General features: G+C 39.5%; 1 protein-coding gene across 24 annotated transcripts in view; it reads left to right on the top strand.

Moving 5' to 3' along the window:
• KALRN (kalirin RhoGEF kinase) overlaps positions 1-25,970 on the top strand; it is a 495,003-nt gene that overhangs the window by 258,063 nt on the left and 210,970 nt on the right. For all 24 annotated transcript variants that reach the window (XR_011726469.1, XR_011726470.1, XR_011726471.1 and 21 more), the window contains one exon: positions 6,776-6,898. Coding sequence is in view for 21 of the 24 variants with exons in the window: in XM_071746600.1 (XP_071602701.1) it covers positions 6,776-6,898 (123 nt within the window). In the remaining 3 variants the exon portion in view is untranslated. The remainder of the gene's footprint in view (positions 1-6,775; positions 6,899-25,970) is intronic.

The raw sequence follows: 25,970 nt of genomic DNA, 5'->3' as shown, positions 1-25,970 counted from the left end.
AAATAAACAACAAACCTCAGATTACTTGGCTGATGATAGTGGGATACACTGATCAGGGCTCAAGCCAATTCAAAAGATGTGGCTGTTATGACTGACCCATCTGAGCTGAATTAAATACTGAAGAACCTGGTTGGCTGGGTATATTATTTTTGAAGATGAATTAATTATCACCACACAGACAGGGAAAGTGATGTTATTTCAGGATTTATAGCTATATGCTCAGCAATTATGCATTTATACCACAGTGAATTTGGAGCAGCTTAACCCTGTTTTTGAGCCCTGCCTTCCAGTGGATTGCCCTCTCACTTTTGTGCAGTGGCCATGATGTTATTTACTATTTATGATAGTTCAGTACATTCCTGTGTTGGAAAAGGTTCCTAGAATCCTCATCCAGATTTGGAGCCCCATATTGCTGGAGGCTGCAAAAATTTAAAGTAAAAAGCAGCTTTCACTGCAAACACTTTCTTTGTCAGCTTTGCCTGTTTTGACTGTAAGTGTGGTTAATGTCAATTTAGGAATGAGAACAGAGGCAGGGGAGTTGAGAGTTGAGTCATTTGCTGAGCTGCAGTGCTGGGCATTGAACCAAATCACTCAAATTCCAGTCTACTTTCGATATGAAATCCTTGTTGCTTTTTGCTTATTTCTTAAAACTCTTGCATAATTTGTCATGCTTAACCAAAGAGAATGAGCAGAGTAAAGCTCTGTTCCCTTCCACTGCTACTGAACTGCATTAGCAGAGCTTTATCTGTACATTAGGAGAGCACTTACCTGCAATAACCTGTGCAGCTTGTAGCATGCTTTTATATTATCTACATTTGCTCAGAAGTTGCTAAATGGGAAATAGAACACTGTGTCCAGAGGCTCAGATTCTGCTGGATGAATAACCAGCCCCTGCCTATTAACCTTACAGATGTGGGGTCTTTAATGCATGTTTGCTGAAGTCAGTTGAAACTTTGCTGTGGATGTTGGTGGGAAGGAAATCTGAGTCAGATATAAATGTCTCTGAAATTAAAAATGTCATGGGAGCCAAAGGTGTTGTTTCTGATTTAAACACACAAGGTGTGATTCTCTTCTTCCAAAAAAACTGTTCTAAAATACCTTACTGTCACCAACTCAAAATTATAATGAAGAAAGATGTGAAAAGGGGAGCTGAGTTTTCATCAGGAGGTAAAACAGTAAATGAGAATGGCTGAGGTTTGTTTTGGGTTCTATTATAAACCATTAATAATAGCAGGAAAAATCTGAGGATAAGTTCGTTTGTATTTTGTTGTATTTTCTCAACTAGACCTTTGCTTGACATTACTCTGCTGTGACAGAGCCAGGGATAGAAGGAAAAAGAAATCTATTTTCGGCAATCATTTGGAATGCAACAAAGAAATGGTATTTTAATTTAAATCAGACTTGGTGTGCATTTTATTCATTAAGGAGGATTAGGATTGATTAAGTCTCCTTGAGTTGTTGTGGGTTTGGGGGGATTTTTAGTTTTGTTTTTCTTCTGATTCTCAGTGTTTGTTCTGTCTTCCCTGGTGCAATTGCTAACACCAAATTTTCCTGGAGGGCCTGGTTGGAGTCCAGGAGTTGGGCTGCTCATGCCAGCCTGCACAGAACAACATGGTCGAGGAGCAGATGTAATTGCAATGGGCAGTAGTTGACAATCCCACACTGGCCACTGCCTCCATCCAGAAATTCAGTGGTGTCCTTGGCAAATGTGCACTTTTTGTTGCTTAGAGGCCCTTTCCTTTTACCTCCTAAGTAGGAGAGTAGTTTGTGGGTGTCCTGAGAGCACGACTACTTTGAACGGTGATGCTCATAAATGCATATATGGTGTGTAGCTTCTAGTTCTCCTCTTGTAAAAGAACAATCCATTTGTCTTCTACTAAGAGGTTCTCTGTCTTATATCTGCAAATTCTAGTTCATCCAGTGTTACTTTTACTAATGAGGCTTGTGCCATTTTGAAAGACTTTGATGGAAAAGATCAGATTTTATTGCTGTGAGATAAAACAAAACATTTACAATAAACTTTGGATGTAAGGTATCTGTGAAAGCACAATTTGAAACAGGAGCCTTTTAACTACATTTCTGGTTACAAAAGCCATGGTTGGCAAAGGCATCATTTCTCAAACAGATATTAGGCATGCAAGGCCTTGGAGTTACTGAGCATTCATAATAACAGCTATGGAAAAGGTAACAATAAAGTTTGATTCTTCTGAGTGGCAGTGGTGATGAGACTATAAAAATAAAAGTTTTGAAGTGCCATATGAATAGCTGGTATCACACCAGAATTCTAGTTAGCCCATAGTATCTCAAGAACAAGCAGTAAAATGCACATAATGGCAACTTGATACTGTTTGGCTTCCTTTCACTGGCATAAGCCTAGCAGATTTTGGAGGCTCTATCCATGTGTTTGAAGTTAGGCAATGCTTATGCACCTATTTGAAATGGGGCCTCATTTAAAGATGAATAAATTCAGCATACTTCACTGGAATTGCTCTGGAATTTATTACAACTCTGCTAGAGTTACCAAGGAGTTAATCTAACCCCTTGAGTTATGCTAGGTTTGTACTGTTTGGAGATTGAGATCTGACTTTTAACTGCTTAATGTGTAAAATGGTATAATTTATTTTCAGCTTTCAAAGTCACCTAGTCTTAAGAGTCACCATGGCAACAACAGGAGGTCTCAGAATAACAAAGATTAATCCCTTGGCACTCCTTCAGTGGGTCATCTTGCTCAGGAGCAATGATGTTCAGCAACAGCCTGGATCAAATGCAGAAGTTGGGACACCCTGGCACTGCCAGCACAACACACTGCATGCTGCTCATGCAGGTTTAATCACCAACTTACACACTTGTCCTTCCTGTAGAAACAGGACAGGATTTGGTGACTGGTACACTGGAGCAAGCTCCAAGTCATTCTCATTTCATCTTTATTCATTGCTGCTGAAAGAAATACTATTTAAAAGATGTGAAAATACAGAAATTTTTCTGGCAACTTCAACAACAGATACTATTCCTTAAAGTAATGGATTTATTATTTATTTCACACTTTTTATTCCTGTAAAATAGGAGCATGGGAAGTTGCTAGGAAGGATTTGATTCCCAAGGAGGTTCTAATTTCAAGTCAAATAAAGTTGTGAAATTTTTCTTAGTTTTCATATTTATTGATTAGGAGAGATAACTAAAGAAAGAGGCTTCATTTTCAAAGACCTATGTTGAAAAATCTCCCCTTTTAAAACTGTGTATAATTTCTTTTTTTTTTTAATTAAAAAATCAAATTAACCTTTTAAGCTATTAAAAGAATTGACCTTAACTACACTAATGAAATCATCTTGCCATATTCCCACCATACAATTAGCTTAGAGGAAGAGCAATTATAATCTCAGAACTTTGCTTAATCACTGCTTGATTGCTTCTTCAACCTTTTTCCTTTAAAACCATTCTTCCCTTTCTTACTTGCCATGTTTTCCTACCTTTTTCCATACAAACTATCACCATTGACTGCAAGTTGACTCTCAAGTGCATTTTTTCTGACCTTACCAGGGCAGTATTTACTTTGCCAGTGTAGATGTACCACAGGTCTTGAACTTTCTATGAGCAAGTGTTCCATCATCAGCAAAAAGGAACGTGGAGAGGCCTCTGGAAACATTTCTCTTCTAAGCACCTACTTCCTTATGCTGTGCTCAGATGAAACCTGTCTGACTTGCCATTATTGTTATTTTTGCAGTTACACAGATCATTCAAAAGAGGCAGTTATGGCTATTCTTCCTTCAGGTAGAATTTTGAATCTTTGTGATTATCCAGCCATATAATGACTGTAGTAGCTAGCACAGTCAGCCTGCTCTAATTGGAGCTTTATTTAATTTTCTTGTTGACCTGAGTTTGCTGCTTATTTTGTTGGGTGTGTAATTGTGCCCCTGAGGAGATACAGAGACAGGACATGGACTTCACTATAGAAAGATTCTCCTACCACTTTTGATCTTAAACTAGATGAAGAAGTGCTCTGTGCTGGGTTAGATATTGTCTGGAGGGCTGGGTCCAGAAAGGTGAATGGTGCTGATCCAATTGGCAGCCTCTCACCAGTGAGGTGTCCCCCAGGGATCAGTGCTGGGCCCAGTTCTGTTTAATATCTTAATATTTTCATCAATGATTTAGATGAGGGGATTGAGTCCACAATCAGCAAATTCACAGATGACAGTAAGTTGGGAGGAAGTGTGGATCAGCTGGAAGGCAGGAGGGCTCTGCAGAGGGACCTGGACAGACTGGAGAGCTGGGCTGATTCCAATGGGATGAGGTTCAACACGGCCAAGTGCCGGGTCCTGCACTTTGGCCACAACAACCCCATGGGGAGCTCCAGGCTGGGCACAGAGTGGCTGAGAGCAGCCAGGCAGAAAGGGACCTGGGAGTCTGGATTGACAGGAAGCTGAACATGAGCCAGCAGTGTGCCCAGGTGGCCAAGAAGGCCAATGGCATCCTGGCCTGTATCAGGAACAGCGTGGCCAGCAGGTCCAGGGAAGGGATTCTGCCCCTGTGCTCAGCCCTGGTGAGGCCACACCTCGAGTCCTGTGTCCAGTTCTGGGCCCCTCAGCTCAGGAAGGAGGTTGAGGTGCTGGAGCCTATTGGCCCAAGCAGTAGTAAATGAATATTAGAAAGAGAGTTGGTATATACTGGAGTTACAAGATATATTTTGTGTTTCAAGAAACACCTCAGGTGATGGATCAGTATGTAGCACAGTAGTTTCATTCCAAAGAATTCATGACTTACAGCTTTTTTCTGTTTTAATAAAAAATAGCTTGGCAATAAAGGAAAACAAGGAAATCTGAACGTGTAATTTAGAAAGCACTCTTAACTGATTCTTTTAACAGCATCTTCAAGCTGGTTATGTTTCTAAGAAGTAATTAAATTGTTTGAACTAAATCACATAACTTCAATGGCTAACTATCTCTCAGGGTATTAGTTTTCAGCAGTTGAGTAAGTTATACAGTCATTCACTCAATTGAATATGTATCTTGAATTATTACACAGTTCCACTATTTTTAAAGACACGTCCTTTCTTCAGGGTAAGGAAGAATGTCTCTAAATGTGCTGACAGGTAGGTGTTTTCAAGTGCTGGTGATTTCAGGTTTAATTGTGACCTTTCAGAGCTGTTCCTGTATTTGCCACCGAGTCATTGCTTACCATTTCTCATTGTTTCCACTGAGGAGTAAGTGCTTTGTATCCACCCAGATTTATATTCTTGCTGTTCCTTTGCTCACTCAGGCATTCCATACCTCAGTTTTTCATTTAGTGCAAACTTTCTGTGCTTTGTAGATGGAAAAAAGAGAAAAAGATACATTTTCCATGTTTGCAAATTATTGTTTGTTAGAGTGCAAATGCTTTATATGAGGGAAAACATTAGCTGTTCATGTAACTGCTGAGGATTCTTTTGATAGTTAGGGCCCAGAGCCTCATTCTAACAACCTGTCTTCTGCCAGCTTCCTGGGACAGCTCTTAGTCCCTTAGTTCCCTTCCTGGGAATTCACTTAGTCCCTTATTTTATTTCCTCCCTCTATGCAAAATGAAATTATAGCATTTATGTATTTCACATTCTGAAAACAAACACATTTGAGGACTGGAATCGTCAAATATGTCAGTGCAGGTTTCAGAGCCATGGAAAATTATACTAAATATGTTCTTCTTTAAATAGTCATGATTTGGTTTTTGTGGGAATCATGGCAGAAGTAGAGTTTATGGGACAATTTGAACTGGAAGTTTTTCAAGAGCAGATAGGGTCTATGAAATCTGAGACATGGCACTCTAATCAGGGGAATGGCATCAGAAAATGGTAGTTAAATAGGGTGTTATAGCCATTGCCATTAGTGGATGATTTATAGATGTTTTTTTAATCTTGTCTGCTCACAGAGTGTTCGATTATTAACTGGTTGTACAATTTTGTCACCTCAAGGGGTATCTTATATCTATCTTTTAAACTAAAGGACTTAGAAACCTAATCAATACCTACATAGGTCGTGTTGTCAAGTTTAGGTTGTTTTGGGTTTTTTTTTTCCAGCTTGTAGTAGGCGCCTGAAGAGATTTGATCTAAATTTTTGTGCCAATGTGAGAAGGAGCTCCAAATGTATGATGGTTATAGAGTTCATCTATTTTAAAAATAAATCCTCTTTAACTCTCAGAATGTCAGATTTGCCACCTTACTTTTGTGTAAGGATAGGTTCTATTTAGAACTGAAAACCTGACTATGCGTACTATCAAAGTTTTATGTCTTGCAGGGAAGGATTCTTAACCTTTTCATTCTAGTTACTCTGATAATACTTACTCCCCACATCAGTATAGATTTTAATCAATTTCTTCATCATGCTTTTGGACTCATTTAAAATGCTTTTCATTACATTCTGCTGTTTATGTAAAATCAGCTATCACTGTTATTCCGTTTACACAAGGAGCTCTGTAAGAGGAGGGCTCTTCTTGTAAGAGGTTCCAGATTTCTGATTCCTATTCCACAAAATTCATTTATGTGAAAGTAAATATTAGTATCTGCCAGGCTCAAATAACTAAGCTACATTTCAAAATAAATTGAACAGTAAAAATCCAATAATCCTGATTTCCCAGTAACGCCTATAAACATTTATCTTCCACCCATTTGGAATGGACTATGACAGATCTGCCTGTGTTTAGCTATAGCAAGCACAAAGCAATAGCTCTGCAGCTGTTTTATCCTCACCCTGAGAATTTCTCTGGGCTGCTGAGACAGGAGAGGTAATTGGATGTTCTTCTTCTCTGACAGGTGCTGGACTGGATTGAAAATCACGGGGAAGCTTTTCTGAGCAAACATACAGGAGTGGGAAAGTCTCTACACAGAGCACGTGCACTGCAGAAAAGACACGATGATTTTGAAGAGGTAGCACAGGTAAGAGTCTGAATCAGGAACTTCTGCATTGTGGCTTGATTTTTATTAATTTTCTTACATATTGAGAAAAAAAAATATTGCTGTTTTGGGTCACACTGCTCTCTTCAAACATCTGGAGCAGACCAGGATCTTGTCTCCCAGGTCTGAAAGCTGGCATGCACATGGTAGAGCATGGAGCAACAGGACTTATGAGAAAATCACCACACGGAGTTCATGGGAGGTTTAAAAACCTATGAGAAATGGCAAGTAAATTACTAAAAAGTAATACAAACTGTTGGGATACAGAGGAGGAGGATTATGTGCAAGAGAGTTAGAAAAATTTATTCTAAGTCCTACAGTGGAAACTGAGGACTTTGAGAGCAAGGTGGAAAGCAGCAGCTTGTAAACAAGCAGGGGAAACACTAGACTGGGTTTGCAGTAAGGACAATTTCTCTTCCCCTCTTTCCAAGGGTACAATCTGTTATGTGGAAGGGTGTTTTGTTTGTTTTGGCATTAAAGACAATCATTACAGGTAGACATTATTATTGTTGTTATTATTTATTTTCCTTATAGCACAGCTTAACCAAGGTTTGGCCAGGAATGTTGTTATCAAGCCAAAAGCTCATAACTTTTCCTTGAGGCAGGGTCATAGTAGATATTTAAACATACATACTGTCTTTATTTATTGCATTTAAAAGAAAGAGGACCTTTGATAAGTTGTTCCACGGGCTGAATAGCTTTATTCTTTTTGTTTGTTTTAAGTATTTTTTTTAAATTATGCAGTCCCAGCTCTGGCTGTCTGATCATGTTACTCCTTTTTGGTTTGGATTTGAAGCTCCTTTATCAGAAATTGATCTGTAAAGGTACTTCTGCTTTGGGTATTTCAGATAAAATCCTAATTGATTTATGTAAAGCAGAGTGTATCAAATGCTTTGTCCTCCTAATTTACACAAGGCAGTTTATTGCCAAAATATTTCCCAGAGGCATAAGACAAAAATATATTAGACTTTAGTTTTGGTTTTGTTGGTGTTTTTGGTTTGTTTTTTTTTTCCTGTAGTGCCCTTCCCATGTGCTGCATAAGTTATTTTAAGATGTTTTCAGCATCAGGGACATACCTCTTTCACTGTGCCCTCAGGGAAACTATTTCACTGCCTGCTGGCAGCTACTGGCTAAATCTTAATTTTGTTTTTTCTCTCCCTCATATTCAATTTATATTTCTCTCAATCTTTCTCAGTCTTTTTCTTTTTCCCATTGCTTAGCTCCCTGTAAGTTCTTTAGAGCTTATTTATCTTTCCTAGGGAGATAAATGCCAGAGAAATAGATGAATTAAAACCCCTGAAATATGTAGAATGTTAGCATGTGTTCTCCTATGCAGCTCTTAACCATGTTAAACATAGTTAATTCTGCTGGCATTTTCTTGTTAACCAATCCCTCAAATATCTTTTTTTACTTGTTCCTTTGAATCCATTCAGTTTGCCAGCATCCTTCTTCCAATTAGATGTTTGCTCTTGGTGGAATATTCTATTGCTTGGCTTGCTAGTGAGCTTATCTTTCAGCTGTGTGTGACAGGACATCCTGCATACCACTGAGAAATCACACAGCCTGAAAGCAGCATTTCCAGATAGGTGGATCTCTAAAATTTCATGGGACCTCATGTGGATTTAAGCCTTCTGGTAAAAGGCTTGAATTTCTAGAGTTGCTTTTTGCAAATTTAATAAATGGACCTTAGGCTTGGAGGTTTCCAACCACAATCCTGCAAGACCTCATCCAAAAGCACAAGTTAGTGGGAGGTTTCATCCTGAAATCAACAGTTGTTGACTTTCCAGAAGATGTGCTTGAGTCAGCTCTTATTGGATGCAGTACTGGAGTAACGAAGGAAAATGAAGATCATGTAATATATAGGAACTGAAAAGAGGAACTGATTTAATGTTCTTTGTGGCATGAATATTTTCTGTATCTCCCTTCTCTATGACACATTGGTTTCATAGTTACATCTCATATTTCTGGATCAGAGTTAGCTTTTCTTTTTTTTTTACTTCTACCTTGAGTGGTACTACACTGCAGATGCATGAAACAATTTAAGAACAGGTAAGGAAAGATAGAAAAATATCAGGTTCTTGACAGTATAATTGAGAGAAGCTGTCTGGACATTGAAACAATAGCTCACTTAAGGCTTGCTCCACTGGAGGATGTAATTTGGGGATACATTCCCTGATTAGGGTTTAGGTGCAGCTTGCATGCAGAGGTACTCGGGTAAATCAAAATAGACTTATTTTTTTCCTGAAGACTTTTCCACCCCCTCTCTTAGAGCTCCTATGCTGTTTCAGCATATCTGCCTGTGAATAGCTTTAGACCCATTTCCATTCTCTTCATGAGACCAAATTCAGACCAGAGGGTGTATGAATCTAGTTCACTGGTTGACCACCTTTAAATGAAGGTGGGTGTTTGGGAGGGCAGTTGGAGAGGAGAGAGAAAAGTAAAGTTTGCATGGCTGTAGAATTTCTCAGGTTCTTCTGAATCTACTTCTTTTACATCTCATGTGATATCATCAATCAGCATCTCATCACTCTTCCTGGACAATTGTAATCAGTCACAATCAGTCCTGCAATCTAGGTATAAAGTTTATGGTATTTCCTAATTAGAAATAACTGACACAAGTCAAACCTGGTTACTTTCCCCCTGGCTTTGACAGTAATTTCCTCTGGTGCATTCACACCAGAGAATACCATGGCTAATTTATGAGCCCTGTCTGCAGTGTGACACTGGAATGTGGTGCTGGCAAATGGACATGGGGACATGCACTGAGGGGAAGTGAAAGGAATCTGAGGCTTTATCCAGGGTCAAGGACTTAGGAATATAATACTCTGTTTTGGAAAGAGTATTAACAAGGGAAAGAGGAGAGGCCATAAATTTATCACACCTGGAATTCTGCAGAAGCTTCTAGTGAAGTAAATTTTGTGGTCGGGGAATAAATCTCCTCGCTACTCTGATCATGACCAGTTTTTGTTCTTCTGAAATCCTTTCTTTATTCTTAACTCCTTGGGGTTGGTTGGTAATTAATTCTAACTTAAGTTTAATTACTTGTGATAGCAAACATCTTTGCTATGGCTAAGCTGGGTAACTGGCATCACTTATTCCCAACAGAGATCCTGAAACAAACTGATCAGTTGGCCATTGCCATCATCAGGATGTTGATTACTGGCATTAACAACAATAAAGAGTTGTGTTTGTTTTTCCTAAAAAAAAATAGAATAAAAAGTGTAGTACTGACAAACCTGGTGAGATTGGCAGCATAAGTGATAGCATTTGCTGTGTGCAGTTCTCTGAGAAAAGCACCTGGCCTGCCATACATTATGAACTGATTCTCAAAAATCTACTTTGTACTTATCTCCTACTGTTAGGAAGGCATTTGCAAAGGTTAGGCTAGACTCCATTTTCATGAGTTTTCTTGGTATTTTCAACAATGTGCAAAACATGTAAAGAGCAGTGCATCTGGGGTTGCTGTGCTGAGAAGTGCTCAGACTGACTGACCTGCCAAGGTGCCAGATTAAAAGGTGACATGTGCTCCACTCTCTCTGTGCCTGATTAGAAACTGATTTATGAACCTGAATGTAGTGATCCAATCAGGCACAGCCCAAATAGATCACATTCCTGCACACAGCTACACTCAGAAAATGTCAGTGATTTTTGACCACTGCACTGTGGGCAATAAGAGAGATCATCTGGGGTCCTTTTCTGTCATAACTTCTGTTCAGATAATGCTCTGGCAATTCTGACTGTATTTATTTTACATGGAAAGCACAAATGGGAAATGTTTGAATTTGGATTAAAAAGCCTGAGCTCCTGGGAGGGAGATTCTTACCTTGTAGATACCTGCAGGAGTTTCTCAGCCTGTGCTGGTACTGCTCACAGGCTGCCACCCTGAAAATGCCACCCTTTGGCATGGAACCTGCCACACAGTGAAATTTTGCAGTCAGGCATTACCCATCAGGTAGGTATAAAGATACCACCAAGGAAGTACCACTTTGTAGATGTAGTTGCAGTGTTTCTGCCATTTGAGCCTCTTTGCTTACCTGAGTCAGGTAACCACAATTCAGCCATCTATGATTGTGAATTCAAAGAGAAATTAATTTTGGACTGTCTAAATTTTCTTTATTCAGAGCTTTTTTTTCTTTATTCAGAGCACAAGTGCGGGTTTCAGCCTGCAGATGGCACTCGCAATGCACTGTAAAAGCCTTCAGCTCAGCTCATGGTAAACAGAGCTGGTGTTTCTAATCCAAACTAAGCAAACATTGTCTCAAAATGAAATGAAGCAGAAGGTGAAGCTGCTTCGCACGTTGTTCCCTTGGTGTTCTCCCACCACTGCCAAAACGTTGTTCAAGGTCACCCAGAAAAACAACCCTCTTATTATTTTATTTTTTAAAAAGCAAAGATGGGCTGTCCATGCTTTAATGCAAAGTGCTGCTCATCATCTGAGTTTATGGGATAATCTGCTCTTGGATCTGTGGGCCTGATGTCGAGGCTCACAGCTACAACTGAGTTTTGTATTTAGTACCTGTGTGCATGTTTGCATGCAATAGTTGGTGTGCTTGGTACTCAAAAGGCTCTGATCTTTACAAAGTAAACATCAGAACTCCAGCATGCAACAAAGCACATGTTTTGAACAGCCTTGGTTGGAAATGTGTGGAGTTGTCCCTTTTTATCAAACACAGTAAGGAGATTGACTGGAGGCTGATCTGTGGCCATCAAAATTCATGGAACTTGTCTGTATGTCCAGTGCAGCAGCTCTTGGTTCAGTGTTCCTGTTTAGAGTATTCCCCTCTTCCATTGTACTGTTCCTAAAATGCTGTCAGTTACTGACAGTAGCTGACAGTACAGTTTTCAAACTTTGGGAAGTTTGGAGATAAAAAGCTTTAAGTGTAAATATGTTGAAATATATTGTTTGCCATGTGAAATATCCAATTGATTCTGTAAGAAATCCTACAGGTAAAAATGGTATTCTGTGATCTTGCAGCCCAATATAGTTTTTCTTCAACTGCTTTAAAACTGAGGTAATGGTATAGTCAGGCCAAAGCTGAATTGCAAACAGCTACTTTTTTGGCCTTCAGGATAAAAACCTTGTGCTTTCCCATACATAGTCCAGCTCTGTTGGATGTCATTTTTCTGCAGTTTGGCATGAAGTTCAGTACTGATGCAGAATAGCTAAGCATAAATTAGGAGCCCACGTTGATAATGAGCACCTAGGAAGTGTGTTCCCAGAGTGATTTTTAATTTTTTTTTATTATTATTATCATTATTACTTCTTTTTAATTTTGTGACCTACCTGGTTGTTGAAAGGAACACTGGGCATACCTAATTTTCCCTTTTGGGTTGGGTGATGAAGTACAAGGCCAAACCAGGGAGGAAACAGACAATTAAACTTGGTAAGAACTATGCTTGAAGTTATCAATAAAAACTGGTTTCAAGTAATGCCAGATCATTTAAGAACAAACAGAAATATGAGAAAGGCAACAAAAAAAATACCCTACCCTTACTCTTATCTCTGTCATTCTTTACATTGTCATTAGCAAGTTCTGGAACTATGAACTGCAGTTTTCTGTATTCACTTCTACACAGAGGAAAAAATGCCCAGTGGCAGCAGATTACAGAGACCTTTGGACCATGGTGCAGGAGCTCTGGGCTCCAGAGCTCTTGGATTCTTCCCCTGGCTGGCAGCAGGCTGCACCTGGCAGTCAGAGGCAGCAGAGAAACAGGAAACTGCCTATGCATGGGAAGTCTTGTAAAGGTTATATTGGGACTTCTGGATCTCAAAATTTGTAAGCATATAGCTGAAGAGCCAGATGGTTTATCATGGAAGCAATAGTATAACTCTTTGCATGAAGCTGAGCTGCTCCTGGGATGGCTCGGGACATAACCACATTGCAAGGGCAGAGATGCAGAAACTCTTCTGCACAGCTTGAGCCAGGAACCAGAAAGGAAAGGGCAGTACAGTGGTGTCAGGCATAATGCTAAAGGGACCTGGCTGCCAGACCTAAGTCAGAAGCAGGTCATGTAAGACATGATTTCCCTGAGGAACTGTGATACTCTTCAGAGTATGCTGTGGGCATCAGTACCATGCTCTGTTGCATGGACATGGACATAGAGAATTCATTAGCACATTAGCAGAGTAAGAGCTTTGCTAATCTTCTGAAAGTTTGGATAGCCATATAACTGAGTTGGTGGCTGCTGGTACTCCATGATCTAGTGGTAAAGAGGAACCTGTTTTTAAAGAGGCCCTATGACAGCACAGAAATCTTCCTGGCAGTCACTTGAAGAGCTGTGCCTATATGGCATGTCTTTGAGTTTGCATTTGAATTTATTTCTGCTTAAGCTAGAGGTGATTTTCTTTCCTATTTCTTCTCTTGCAAAATCATATGACAGCTGGGTCTTTTCATTAAACTATCTACAGCATGATTCACAATCTAAGTGCTCCCTATAAAATCTCAAGGCTTGGCAACACAGTTCATTTTTGACAATTGCCAGGAGCTAGCTTCCTATCACTGGTTTATTTGGGTAGGTTTATTTTGGTGTCTTTAAAATTTGTTCCTTTAATTTGCCTCTAAATGCAAAATGCAGTTCCCATGGCAGACTTCAAGAACAATGAAGTGATTTGAGAAAAACATATTTTAAATTTAGAGGTTGTGGAAATTTTCTGTTGTGGGGGGAATATGAGTTTCTAATTTCATTTCATTTTGAATCAGAAAAGACAAAATTTCTCTAAGAAGAAAAACCTTGGAATTTGTTTTTTCTGTTATTAGACAACATTGGAAAATTATAACACTGTTGCATTATACAACATGCATACTAAAAATATACTGAATATAGTGCCGATGTCTTAACTGAATGAGCATACAGCTGAAACAAAAGATATTCACAATTGACAACTTCTGTGAAATATAGACCCTTAGATGAGCCACTGCTGTTTTGACTAATCTGTATATGCTGGTGAAAAACATCAACTGAGGGCTTTTGATCCTCTCTGATCATTTTTCTTTGTGCTCTTCTTAGTGGCAGGTCAGTGGGTTATCAAGCTGTAGCTATTGATTCAGGAAGATTAATTGTAGCAATGCCCAAATCTCATTTGCAGTGATGGTGTAATAGTAGTCTTCAATTAAATTTCCTGTAGCTATTTATGGTGGGGGGGCTCACAGACAGAAAGGTGATACTATGAATATGAGCAACATTTTCTGATTTTGTCATAGGGCAGTAGAAGGAGCTGCCTGTGGCTGTGCTGATGCCTCTGGCCAGCCAGTGGTATCTTTAGGGTGCTGCAAATCAAAAATATGCTATTTAGCAGACATTTAGTAAAGGAAATTTCATGTAGATTAAGCCAATATTGAAGAGATTTGTATTCAGTAGCAGAGCAAAAAGATATTTGAAGGGCAGGTTTTAGCTATTCATTATCACTGTGTAAATGTTCTGGGAAGAGACTTAACTGGGTCTGATTGATCACTCTGCTGCACAAGATTTAGAACAAAATCACACTTCCAATTTCAGAGAAATTGCTTATAATTAACTTGTTCTAAAGAGTGGAGGATTCATTTCAATGGCTGTATCTATCCACTACTTGGCAGAGTGGCTGTCCTTTTCTTCTTTTCCTGTCACAGGTCCCTAATTGTCCAGATGAGGGAGATTCTCTCATTTTCACATCAGGCATTTGAATTGTCTAAAAACTACATCTGCAAGACAACATTATTGCAAATGTTTATGCTGATTATATATAAGTATTCAACCAACACTTTATTGCATATAAACCTATTTTTAAACCTTTTTCCCTGGCACAGAGTTCAGATATCAGTTCCTTTTTTTATAAAAATAGAGCAACATCAGTGGATTTATAGAGATCTTTTGAAATTACTTGATGTGTGAACAGGGATAAAAATTCTAATGAGTGTAATAAATAATTCACTTGTTATTCAGTGAATGTAATCCTGACATTAATATTGTCCTCCCTAACTGTGGTCTGTGAGGTCTGGTTTTGCATAACCAAGCCCCAAGAAGGCACTGGTTTGTGTCAACCTGGAAATAGCATATGATTTGAGGCATTTAGGCATCTTCGTTCAGTGTCTGGTTCAGAGCACCAGCACATGCAAAGCTGCAGTTTTCCTCTCCCTGTGTCAGCCTTGCTGAGCTACAGAGAGAAATTTTAAGACTGACATGAAAAAGCAAGCAGAATCAACCTTCTCATGTCACTGCACTTAAAATGAAGCTTGTTGGGGGAGAAAAAGCAGAATTTGCAAGAAGTTGGGGACTACAGCAGGAGGTGTTTCTGAACTGTCAGAGTGTGTGCTTGTCTAGCATGGCAGCATCTATTAGTATGCAGCTAATACAATAGAGACCAATATGTGTTCCAGTGACACTGTGTCCTGTTAACATGTAACCCTAATTATTGCTAGGGTGTTTTGTTCAATGCATAAGGGTTGTTTTTTCTGTGCAGTGTAGGTAGCCACTCATGACAATTTGCTGTGCAGCAAATAAAGACCAGAGCCAGCTTTTGCCTCCCCCAGAGGGATGGGGGGGGGCTCACTGCAAAAGCACACAGCAAAAAAAGGGTGTTTGTGACTCATTAATGTCAGGGAACAGAAAGTGCAGCCATCACATTAAATGTGTGAACCTGAGAGCTGAAGCAAGTGTGTTGGGTGTTGGATGAAAGGAAGGGTGTTCCTGTGTGGAGGGGAGAGGTGGCTGGGAGCACTGGGTTTTGGCAGCTGGCTCCTGGCTGTCTTGCCTGTGGCCAGGATTCATACTGGCAACCAGAACTTGGATTTGTCAGTGCCCACACATTAAAGATGAGTGCAGGAAGGACTTGAAACCTGCAGTGCTGCAGTTTTACTTTGAAATAGATTATATTAGGGGGGAGAGAAGTCTAGTACAATTTTAGTGTTGCTTTCAGGTGTCTTCTGGGGTTTGTTTTAGGCTCAAGATGAACCTTTTAAAAGTTAGGGGTTGGTGTTTGCTCCCACAGAAAGTTGCCCAGCCAGGGGTGCATTCACTCCATTCTTCATTTGTAAAAAGTAACCATTGCTGACTCATTCCACGGGGTGGCAAGCTGTCCTTCCCAGTGCCAGGCCCTTTTCCCAAGGATTGAGAGTTTTATCTCTGCCTGAGCACAGCTCCTCAGTGACCACCTGGTGAGGGCTCTGTTCCTGCTCCACTCCTGTCTTGTGCTTTAAAATCCCAGTGGGAGAGAAGCATCCTCACAGCACAGCCAGGGCTGTGCAGCCACACTGAAATATCAGTCAGCTCCCCCCCACGGGACTGGTAATTGGGTCACTAGGTCATTTATCCATGGCGAATTTAGGTTTTTTGCAGTTGCATGTAAATGTGGGACAGAAAAAAAAGAAAAAAAAAAAAAAACTTCAGTGCACAAAGCAAAATCGGATTTATGTGCTTGGACAGGAATACAGAATAAAGAGATTATGTTGGGATGAGATGGTGAGGGGAGTGTGAATTGCTGCTTGGACCTGCTGGGCATGCCTCGGGGTGGGGGGGTGGGGGCAGATACCCAGATCCTGCTGGTTTGGGCATTGGCACAGAACTGGAACTCCAGGATTGCAGACAGAGGGAGATCAAAAGGCAGCTCAGAAGAGAATTTCTCTGATCTTTGTTTTTGTCTCATATTATGTCCAGTCTTAGCCTTTGGGGGCCTGATTTGGGATTTTTGGAAGGAATGGGATTGGATAGGAAGAGAGAAGGATTTGGCAACATTAAATAAAGAATATGCTAGAAAGCTCTCAGGATTTTTTTACAGTAAAAAATTTGGCAGATGTTCACTATAGAGGCAGTGTCTTCTATGCCTGCAATATTCTTGGAGATGTACTACGTGCCAAAAATCAATAAATTTATATCCTGAAGATTTCTGGTGGGAATACTGTACAGTAGCAGATCTCTCACTGTGAGTCATCATTAGGATACATCTATGCCAGAACATGTGTGGCTGCCTAATAATAGCCAGAAATAAAAAAAAAAATAATGTTAGTTTTCTAAATCTTTATTGTTATTATGGATAAGCAGAACTGAACTTTACACAGTAGAAAACATTTTCAGATGCACCCCAGATTAATGCTTTCTGACCAACATGAGAAATGTTGGTTCCTGTCTGGAACTTTTCTCAAGTATATCAATAAGTCTGGAGTAATAAAGTTTTATTATTTCCAGGGTAGTGAAAATGCGTTTTATTTTTCCTCATTGTAAACATGCAGTACACCTCACTTGCTGTTACAGAAGATTTTAATCTTTCTCAGTTTTAGGGAAAACTTAACCCTTTGTCCATTTTGCTTTGGTGGCATCTCTGAAGAACCCATTTGATGGATAAGCTGTATGGACACTTCACATATCAGGAAAATAACAGTGGTGAAAAACTGGTTAATAAATCCAGTAAGATACAGAGAATGGTTTCTAGTAACTTGAAACAAATCCCATCAAACATCAGAGGTGGCCTTTAACTTAGGGCAAAATAGAGTTCACTACAAATCTCGAGATTCTTTAATGCATTTGTGATAAACTTTTTTTCAGCAGCCTGTGTTGCACATGGTAATATTTTAGTCATATATTACCAGACAGAAAGAAAATGGTTGTTATGTGATGCAGTACTGTGTTGTGTTGTGTTGTGCTCTGACTGCTTGGTCTCTGTATTTGGCTATGTAGTAATTTGTCAGCTTATGACACCTTTGTAGAATTTAGGATAAATTTTTGCAGAATTTTATTCTGTTTAACATTATCTCATTCTATAAACAGCCCCACATCACTCAGAATGTACTTCAGGGAAGATGTTATAACCTGTCTCTACATTTTTTTTTTCTGTTTTTGTCTCTACAATGAAGACAAAGGCACAGCTGAGTTGGCTGTGGAGGAAACAGGGAGAGTAAATGCTTTGCTGTCTTATTTAAAGCTTGATTCATAAAAACTTTGACACTAGAAATAAATCCAGACAGTTAAGAGATTTGACATCCTTGTAGGTTTATTTCTGCCTCTGTTTTCAGGGCAGCAATGCTGCCAGTTGTGTGTGGTACTGACTTTTCCCAGCGCTGCTGACAGTCCAAAGCCTTTTAATACTGTCATTGCTGTGAATTTGAAATCTCCAAACTGTGAGCATGATATTAAACCCAGAATGCCTGAAGTTGTTTCAGTTCAGGAGACATTCAGGGCCTGATAAAGCTGTCATGGTGTACTCGTGTTTGCAGGGCTCAGAAAAGATGTGAGCTGAGCCTTTGGGACAGAAAGCAGTCCTGTGCTCTCCTGGATTGTTGCTCACCTCTGAGCTGCCACATGTTTGTTTCTCCTCTAGCCTTCCCTTTTTCCACTGCCATAAAGAACTTGTAGGGGGTTGCTGTGAACTGTGTGGGCTTTTTGATGATATTCATCATTTGAGAAGCTTTCAAAATGATGCATTTCACTCCTGACAGTTTGCCTACTTGTGCTCCCTTGATATCTTCAAGAAAATAAGCAAGCTATCCTCACTTCTGCAGAGTTTCAAAGGCTCATCAAAGGCTCAGTGGCTCAGTTACCTTGCAATCACTTGAACAGCTCCCATTCATACCCTCTGCTAATCACCCAATTATCAAGTCACTGTGCAGTGCTAATGCTGTTTTACTGGTATGCTCCCTGTGCTACATAACACAAACCAATGTCAAATAATATGATTTTTTTGGTCTTAAAACAGGTTTGGTTTCATGTCTGATACCAGAACTATTGTATAATGGCATCTGCCAGTTGTGCTGCCTTCCTTGCTCTGCTTTCCTTGCTGTTGCTTACTTCTAGGTACCTGTTCCTGTGCAAGGATGTTCTCAAAGCAAATGAATCAATTTTATTTTATTTAATGGATAATACCAGGGATCAAATGCAAGGATTAAAAAAAAAACAAATAATCATTACTTGCAGGTATCTTCTCTAATTCTTGCAGATCCTTATAGTGTCCATAAAGTATCAAAAATATTTAATAGCAACAGGCTTATTTAATCATCACATTTTGCTGTGCTGTTTAGGTATGCTTCTCCAAGAAGAGCAGTAGGGTGACAGAAAAAAAAAAATATTGCAAAGCATAATCATTGATCTTTGCCTATCTAAGTCTATCACCATATTTCCTACTCCTTCCCATATAAGCCCAAAGTGAGCATCCATGTTAAGTAGATCCCCTTTCTAATCAGGATGCCTTAGGCTGTTACTGCTGGCTTTGAAGGGCTGTGATGCAAGCTCAGTTGAAACTTTCCATTATTTTCAATTCAGTCTCTGAGAACTGTTTCCTCTTAACTGTTCTTTAGGTTGTAAACTGAGTTGTTTGTGTTTCACACCAAACAGATGAGCCTTGCTGGTACAGCACTGCTGTCTCAGCTGGCAATCCCTACTCCCTTAGATGCCAAAGATGGCTTTGTGAGATTAAAACTTCCTTCCTGTGCCAAAGGGGTGTCCTTCCAGCTCCTATGTGGAATTTTGTAGATCAAAACTTCTAAAATCCCATCTCACAAAGCTGCATGCATCTCTGGTAGTTTAAACTGCAACTTCTTCCTGGATGTACATCAGATTCCAGTGTAATCCTGCCCTGCTATGATCTTCTTATGACAGGAAATATGCAGGTTGCTTTCCTGGAAAGAGCAGGACTATTTACTTAACTCATTTAAAGCAATTGCTTACTGGTTTATTTAACAGAGGAGACTGCAAATACATACTCACTAAAATAAAAGAGGGAGAAAAGAGGAAGTTTGCCAAGCTCCAGGTGAAGCCTTTTGTGGGTGTAGTGTTTCTGCCTACAAAAAGAGTGAAATCTTCCCCCCTGCAATAAAAATTAGTCTTGCAATATATATATATAATAAATTAATTAATCTAAGCAAATGATTGAGAAGTCCAGATCTTTGCCAAATGTGTTCTTGAGCATTCTGATTGAGAAGAAAATCTCTTTGGAGGCATTCAAAGGAAAGTCCTTGCATAGATGGTACTTTTCAATAGTGATAGAAAAATTCAGTGATGATTAAGCTGAACACACTGAGCTAAGTAGTTCTTTGTATGTGATATGGGCACACACGTTGCATCTGTGTGGTTTTGCCTACTTATTAATATTGGATGTGATGTGTGATATTAGATAACTCTGAAAACATTATTTCATTATATATTTCAGTGGCATTTCATTGAATAATGATGGTGATTACACTGGGGTTAATTGGCATAATTGTGGTAATAAGGTTATTCTCTGCTTGCTGTATAACTGCACTCCTGATTGAGATGAACAGTTGAAGTGATAAAAAATATCATAGGCAACATTTTTTTAATCTAAAGTAGGCACTCAGTGTGAAAAAGCAATGAAGATTTTTCTTACCTAATATATTTCCAGCTTTTAATTCTAATCTTGCTTATTTATCAGTTTGAAGCTCTTAGTGAGCTTCTGCACAATTTATCTGGGTTTTCAGCACTGGATGTAATGTGTGTCATTCCTTTAAATTCTAATAATAAATTTATCTCAATCTTTATGTGACCCCTTAGGGAAAATCATAAATAAAAGCTAATGATACATAGAAAAGTATCTGATGGTAAAGATGTTGTGTGATATTCACCTTGTCTTTCCTGTGAACTGTTTATTTCTCATTCATCCTGAAAAATCCATTATGCTTAGATAATCCACTGAAATCCTGGAATTACTGAAGGTACAAAGTAGTAACTAGCATCAGCATGTTGTTATATCTGTCCTTTTAGCCATCTGAAATGGGAGCAAACTTCACATTCCCCAGATCTGTGGATTTTCCTGAGATGAGATAAGCTTCAAATGCCAGGGAGAGCAGAAGTAGCTATGGATCAGTAAAGACAGAAGCTGAGCCACAAAATGTCTGAAGAAAAAATAATTTTAAAACATTGTGAATGGGCCACATTCCCAAAATGGGAGATGAAAGGCATGAGGAGCTTTCAGCCCTGTGGAGCTGCTGCAAAGATAACTTTTCTAGCACCTGGGGGAGAGGTTTTGTGGGCACTGCTGGTGTGCTGAAGTGTAAGTGGCATTCCAAGGGTTCTGTTTCCTAGACTGCATTCACAAATAGAAACAGTTCTGAGAAAAGTGATTTTGTTGAGACACTCATGTGGTTGGTACTTGGACACACAGTGACACATGCCTGCACTCAGACTTACCTGAGACCCCCATTTGTTAAACTACTTTAACAGATGTGATTCAATCATTTAAAGGCAGGCATGTTATTATGTGTCCAGGAAAGATGTTTATAACGGGCTGTAGTGACCAAAGGGCTCAAACTTAAGGACAGTGCAAGGAGAACTTAGGATAAAAGTTATATATCTATATATAGAGATATCTATATCTATATATAGTCTATATCTAAGAGAAGAAGGGGATGGAAATTTCATTTACCTGGATATTTTTTTAAGGTCAGAAGAAGTTTCTGTTCTAGTGCACAGTAGGCAACAATCCTGTACTGCTAGAGCAAGTGATGTCAGAGAGATGTTACTGTAATTCCTAGTAAATCTGGTTTGAATTAGAGCAAGAGAGCACAAGTAAGAATACAGGTCTTGATTTGATTAGGTGGAATTCAAACTGAATAAAATCACAGCTTACATTAGATCATCATATGCACTTAGCCTTTGCCCTTTTGAAAGGGGGAGGAATTTTGACAAAGATGGATGCTTCCTTAAACCCCAGATTTATTTATCAAAGAAATGCTTCATTGTGGTCACTCTTTTTTGCTTTAGAATATCCAGTTGGTAAAGGTATAATTCTCCACAAAAGCCTGACTGATATCACTTAACCTAAGCAAAAAACTGGAGCTAATTGTAGCAAAATGACTTGAGTGAAGAATCTAATAGCAGTAGCTGTGCTTCATAATTAAGGGTAACAATAGGTTATAAGGATTGAGACGAAATGAAGAATCAGCTTCATAGTTATTTTGTGAATGTGAATTGTGCTGTAGTTTCTGCAGGGAGAAGTGCCACTCACTGTTTATTTGCAGAGCAAGAGTACGAGGCCTCCAGACTTCTGTTTTTAGGCCTTTGCCATTTTTTTGTCTCCTCCTGCAATCTTGAATAAATGGCTAGGAAGCTGACCCAGTCCTGACTGAAGTCAGCACCATCTTTTTCACCATTTTCAGTGAGAGATGGATCAGGCTTCAGACTTTGTCTCAACATCCCATCTTCACAGCAGGAACACTGCATTTCATCTTTGGTATTGAAGAGTCAAGTCATAGCTCTAAGAAGAAAAAGGACACGGCACATCAGAGAAAACCTAATAAGTCTCCCAAGCTTCAGCCTGCAGGCATAAAGATGAAATTCTCATCTCAAGTCTTTAGTCAAGAAAATTTTATCTTAAGCTTGTCATGCAAGTTCTCTCTCTAGTCAGTACTTGTTGACCTCTGGACATGCCATCTCTTCTGTGCCTTTTACATTGTAAAACCTAGGTGACAAAGCTCTGTGACAAAGGTGAGAAATCCCTCTGAGGAACCTTTGCCTGGAACTGCCTTTCATGGCAGAAACTTGATTAACACAGAATAAGGCAAACAGGTGCTGCCTCATTCCCCTGCAGCATATCTAAATATTCACTTAGGAACTACAGTGTCCAGGGTATGTCTTTTTTGTCTAATGCAATAATGGTTTTGATCACCTGCCCTATTCCTCTAGCTCATGTTTCTCCTGATCTGTATAGCTAAACATCTGTCTCTGGCTGATAGGCAAGGTTCACAACACTTTGGAGGTATTGGAGACAATTAACCTTGAAAACCTCCAAATATAATATACAGCTGTAACATACTGTTTGAGGGGAGATTGTTCTGGAAAAAAATTGGCCCCAGATTTGGGCTACGAGCTGAGCTCTGTCTTGTAAGTGTAATTTCTAGGACTAGAGGGAAGCCCACGTGGAACCATTTTCTGAAGATGTGCTTGGGTGGAAACCCAAATGCATCATTACCTTGAAATGCCTTAAAAATGAAGAGAGACATCAGTGAAAAGCACAAATACATGTAACTGGTAAATTTCATTTTTTTCTTTTAAAATTTTTGTTAAAGTAAGAAGGATGCTAAGATACCTGAGTGCTTCCAGAAGAAGGCAACAAACCTGGTGGAAGAGCTGGAAAGAATGTCCTGTGAGGGGCAGCTGAGAACACTGGATCTGCCCAGTTTGGAGAAAAGGGGGATGAGGGGAAGCCTTATATCTCTCCACAGCTTCCTGAGGAAAGGAAGAAACAGTGAGGTGCTTGTCTATTCTTCCTGCTATCTAGGGACAGGATGCATGGGAATGATCCAAAGCTGTGCCAGGGGAGGTTTAGACTGGACATTAGGAAACATTTGTTTGTCAAGGTGGTGGTCAAACACTGCAATAGTCTTCCTAGAGGGGTAGTTGTTGTCCCAAGCCTGTCAGTGTTTAAGAGGCATTTTGTCAATATGCTTAACAACATAAAAGTGCTTCAAACAAATGAAATAAAGGTCTGTGCTCTGAAGAGCTTACTAACAAGAAAGTACACTCAGGATCAAAATGTATAAAGCAGGGAATCAGCGCAACATTGTAGGAACAACTAGGATGAAGCTCTCAGGTCCAACTTAGCTTTAGCTCAGTACTTGCAGATAATAGAGATAGATTGCACACAGAGATATCTGGTATAGGTAGCAACTTCTGATGTGACTGACATGCACTTGAAGCATACAAATAGAACAAAAGTGTAGCAGGCCCTCTCAAAATAACCTCTAGCTTCTTGGGCCTGTGCTGTGTTTACTTGTCATCTGACAGCAGATGACAATCCCTTCATCAATATATCAAAATACAAAGGTCAAGGTGAGTATAGTCAGGTCCCAAATATGTTTATCTGAAATGTATCTAAACCCCTTAAATCTGTAACAGTGAGCAGAAAATCTCTCGGCAGCAGCCCGTCCCTCTAGAATGACAGGGATAAAGCCATTGCTGTTTCTCTATCATAACCTACACCTGTTTTCAAAACCCAGACACTCAGTGGATGAACACAGAAAAAAGAGGCCAACAAAAGTTTCACCATACTTAAAATGTGCTGCATTCAGGGTTCTTGTGCATGACACGTTTAAGCAAACATATCCAAAATTAGGTATGAATGCTTCAGGGAATGTCACTGTATGCTGACAGTGCCTGGCATAGCCCAGGGGAAACACTGTGTGTGCCTCCTTCCACATCCAGTCAGCTTCTTGTAGAAAATCCCCTTTCTTTTTGGAGAACCTTGTGCAAGACCCAGGAGCTGCTGCAGGACCACTACATCCTTGACTGTCTGTGCAGCTTGGTCAGAGCATCTCTAGAGGCCAATCTCCACTCTTTTTTTCCCCCCAAGTCTACAGCTAAGCTTACACCCTTTTCACCATACATTGTATTTATATCTGATCATCCTACTGGTGATCTCACCTCATCTACACATCTGCACATCAGGTAATTATGTGCAGCACATGTTGGAGTCAGTTAACTTGTAATGGTTTTCAGCAGAGATGAACATAAGTGTAATAGGGACAAATGCCACGAAGCTGTTTTCCTACTGTATTTCAACAAAGGTGTTTGATTCTTGAATCTGTGCCTTAAGCAGAGAGTGAATGCAGTTAAAAGTACACAATTATTATATTTAAAAGTGGGGAACAGCCTCTCCCCAGGGAGCTAGACTGGTGTTTGAGCTGTTGTAGTGGTAATGTGTGAAAAATCCTGGAGTGGAGTAAAGTTTGAAAAACAGTGCTAGCTTTGGCAGTTGCTCCAAATACTGTTGGAAAAGGATCATTCAAAAAGGATACTTTTAAGTGAAACTGGACCCTAATTCAGATCATATTAAATGGAACATTTTTTTACACATTCTCAGCTAAAGAGCTTTCGAAAAAATTATTATTCAAACATAGCATTTTACCACTGTTAACGACCTAACTGTTATAGCAGTGGCCTCAAAGTGAGGGAATAAAAATTTATTATTGGTAACAAAAGTGTCTAGAATATTTTTTTCACAGTCCAAAAGGAGAAATGCAAATACTGTATATTTATAGACAGCCCTCAGAAACTGGAAAAATGAACAGCGAATGAGCTGTTTTCTTTCTGCTTTTTATAACTGGGAATATTTTCCCCCGTTAAACACTTGGAGGCCAGTTTTCCATATCTGTATTGAATATTTTCTCAAGCAACAGCTATTGACTACAGAAGGATATTATCTAAGCAAGAACAACATAACTTCAATCATGGCTTTTATGTTTGACAGTGTTCCTTTAATGCTCAGAATTACAGGTGTGCCCACAGTGTGCAGAGGTATTTTGTGTATATGGGTAAAGTTGATGCATTTTTAAACTGAGGTTGATTCTCAGTAAGATTTTGAAAAGGAAAGTGCTACAGCTCTGCTTCTATTGATGGGGAGGTTGAGGCTCAGTTCAAAGTGGGAGCATTCTTAGGCCAACATCAAACATTTCTGATGATCTCACCCAGTACTGGAACTTCCCTTAAGGTAGTATCATTGTCTCTCCTTCTTTTGGTGTTAAACTCCACAGAGCAATTGAGTTCAGACTTAGTGAAGAAAGCTTTTCTATGACAGCCATGGCTGGAAGTGTTTAGTTAGCTAAACATAGCTATCCAGACCATAGCTCCATGGCCAGGAGAAGATGACTGGACTCCCTTTACATTTTTCTGTTATTTGTTAGACTCTCTGGTGCAATAGTTCTGTGATGTTTTCCAGAAACATGAAAGATGTAGAGGAAGGATGGACAGGCAGTTTGAAAGCTGAGATGAATTTGATGGAATTCATGTCTGTTTCTCCCCAGTCTGGCCTCTCTTGCGTACAGCATTTCGCTTCTGCATTCCTCACTCCCTATAAAGTAGGGTTAATATATCTAAGATCACAAACATAGTGGCTATGGGGCAAATCTACTCAAGATGGTGAAGGGTTGAAAGTCTTGCAGAACAGAGGGCAGGTATGTACCTTGGACCTACTGGAAATGATGCCCTCCAGAGCAATCTGAGCATTCCGTATTGGCAGCCACAAGCTAATCAAATGAACCTTCTCCATTTAGAAATACCACCCAGAACAGTAGACCAGAGGGAAAAATGTAGAAGGAATTCTGAAGATAGAGTCTTTTGAAGTTATCTCACAATAGCC

This window comes from Heliangelus exortis, chromosome 6, assembly GCF_036169615.1.
Source record: "Heliangelus exortis chromosome 6, bHelExo1.hap1, whole genome shotgun sequence".
In the NCBI taxonomy this organism is placed as follows: domain Eukaryota; kingdom Metazoa; phylum Chordata; class Aves; order Apodiformes; family Trochilidae; genus Heliangelus; species Heliangelus exortis.
The sequence above is the reverse complement of the archived record's forward strand: the minus strand, read 5'-3'. Positions and strand labels throughout refer to the sequence as shown.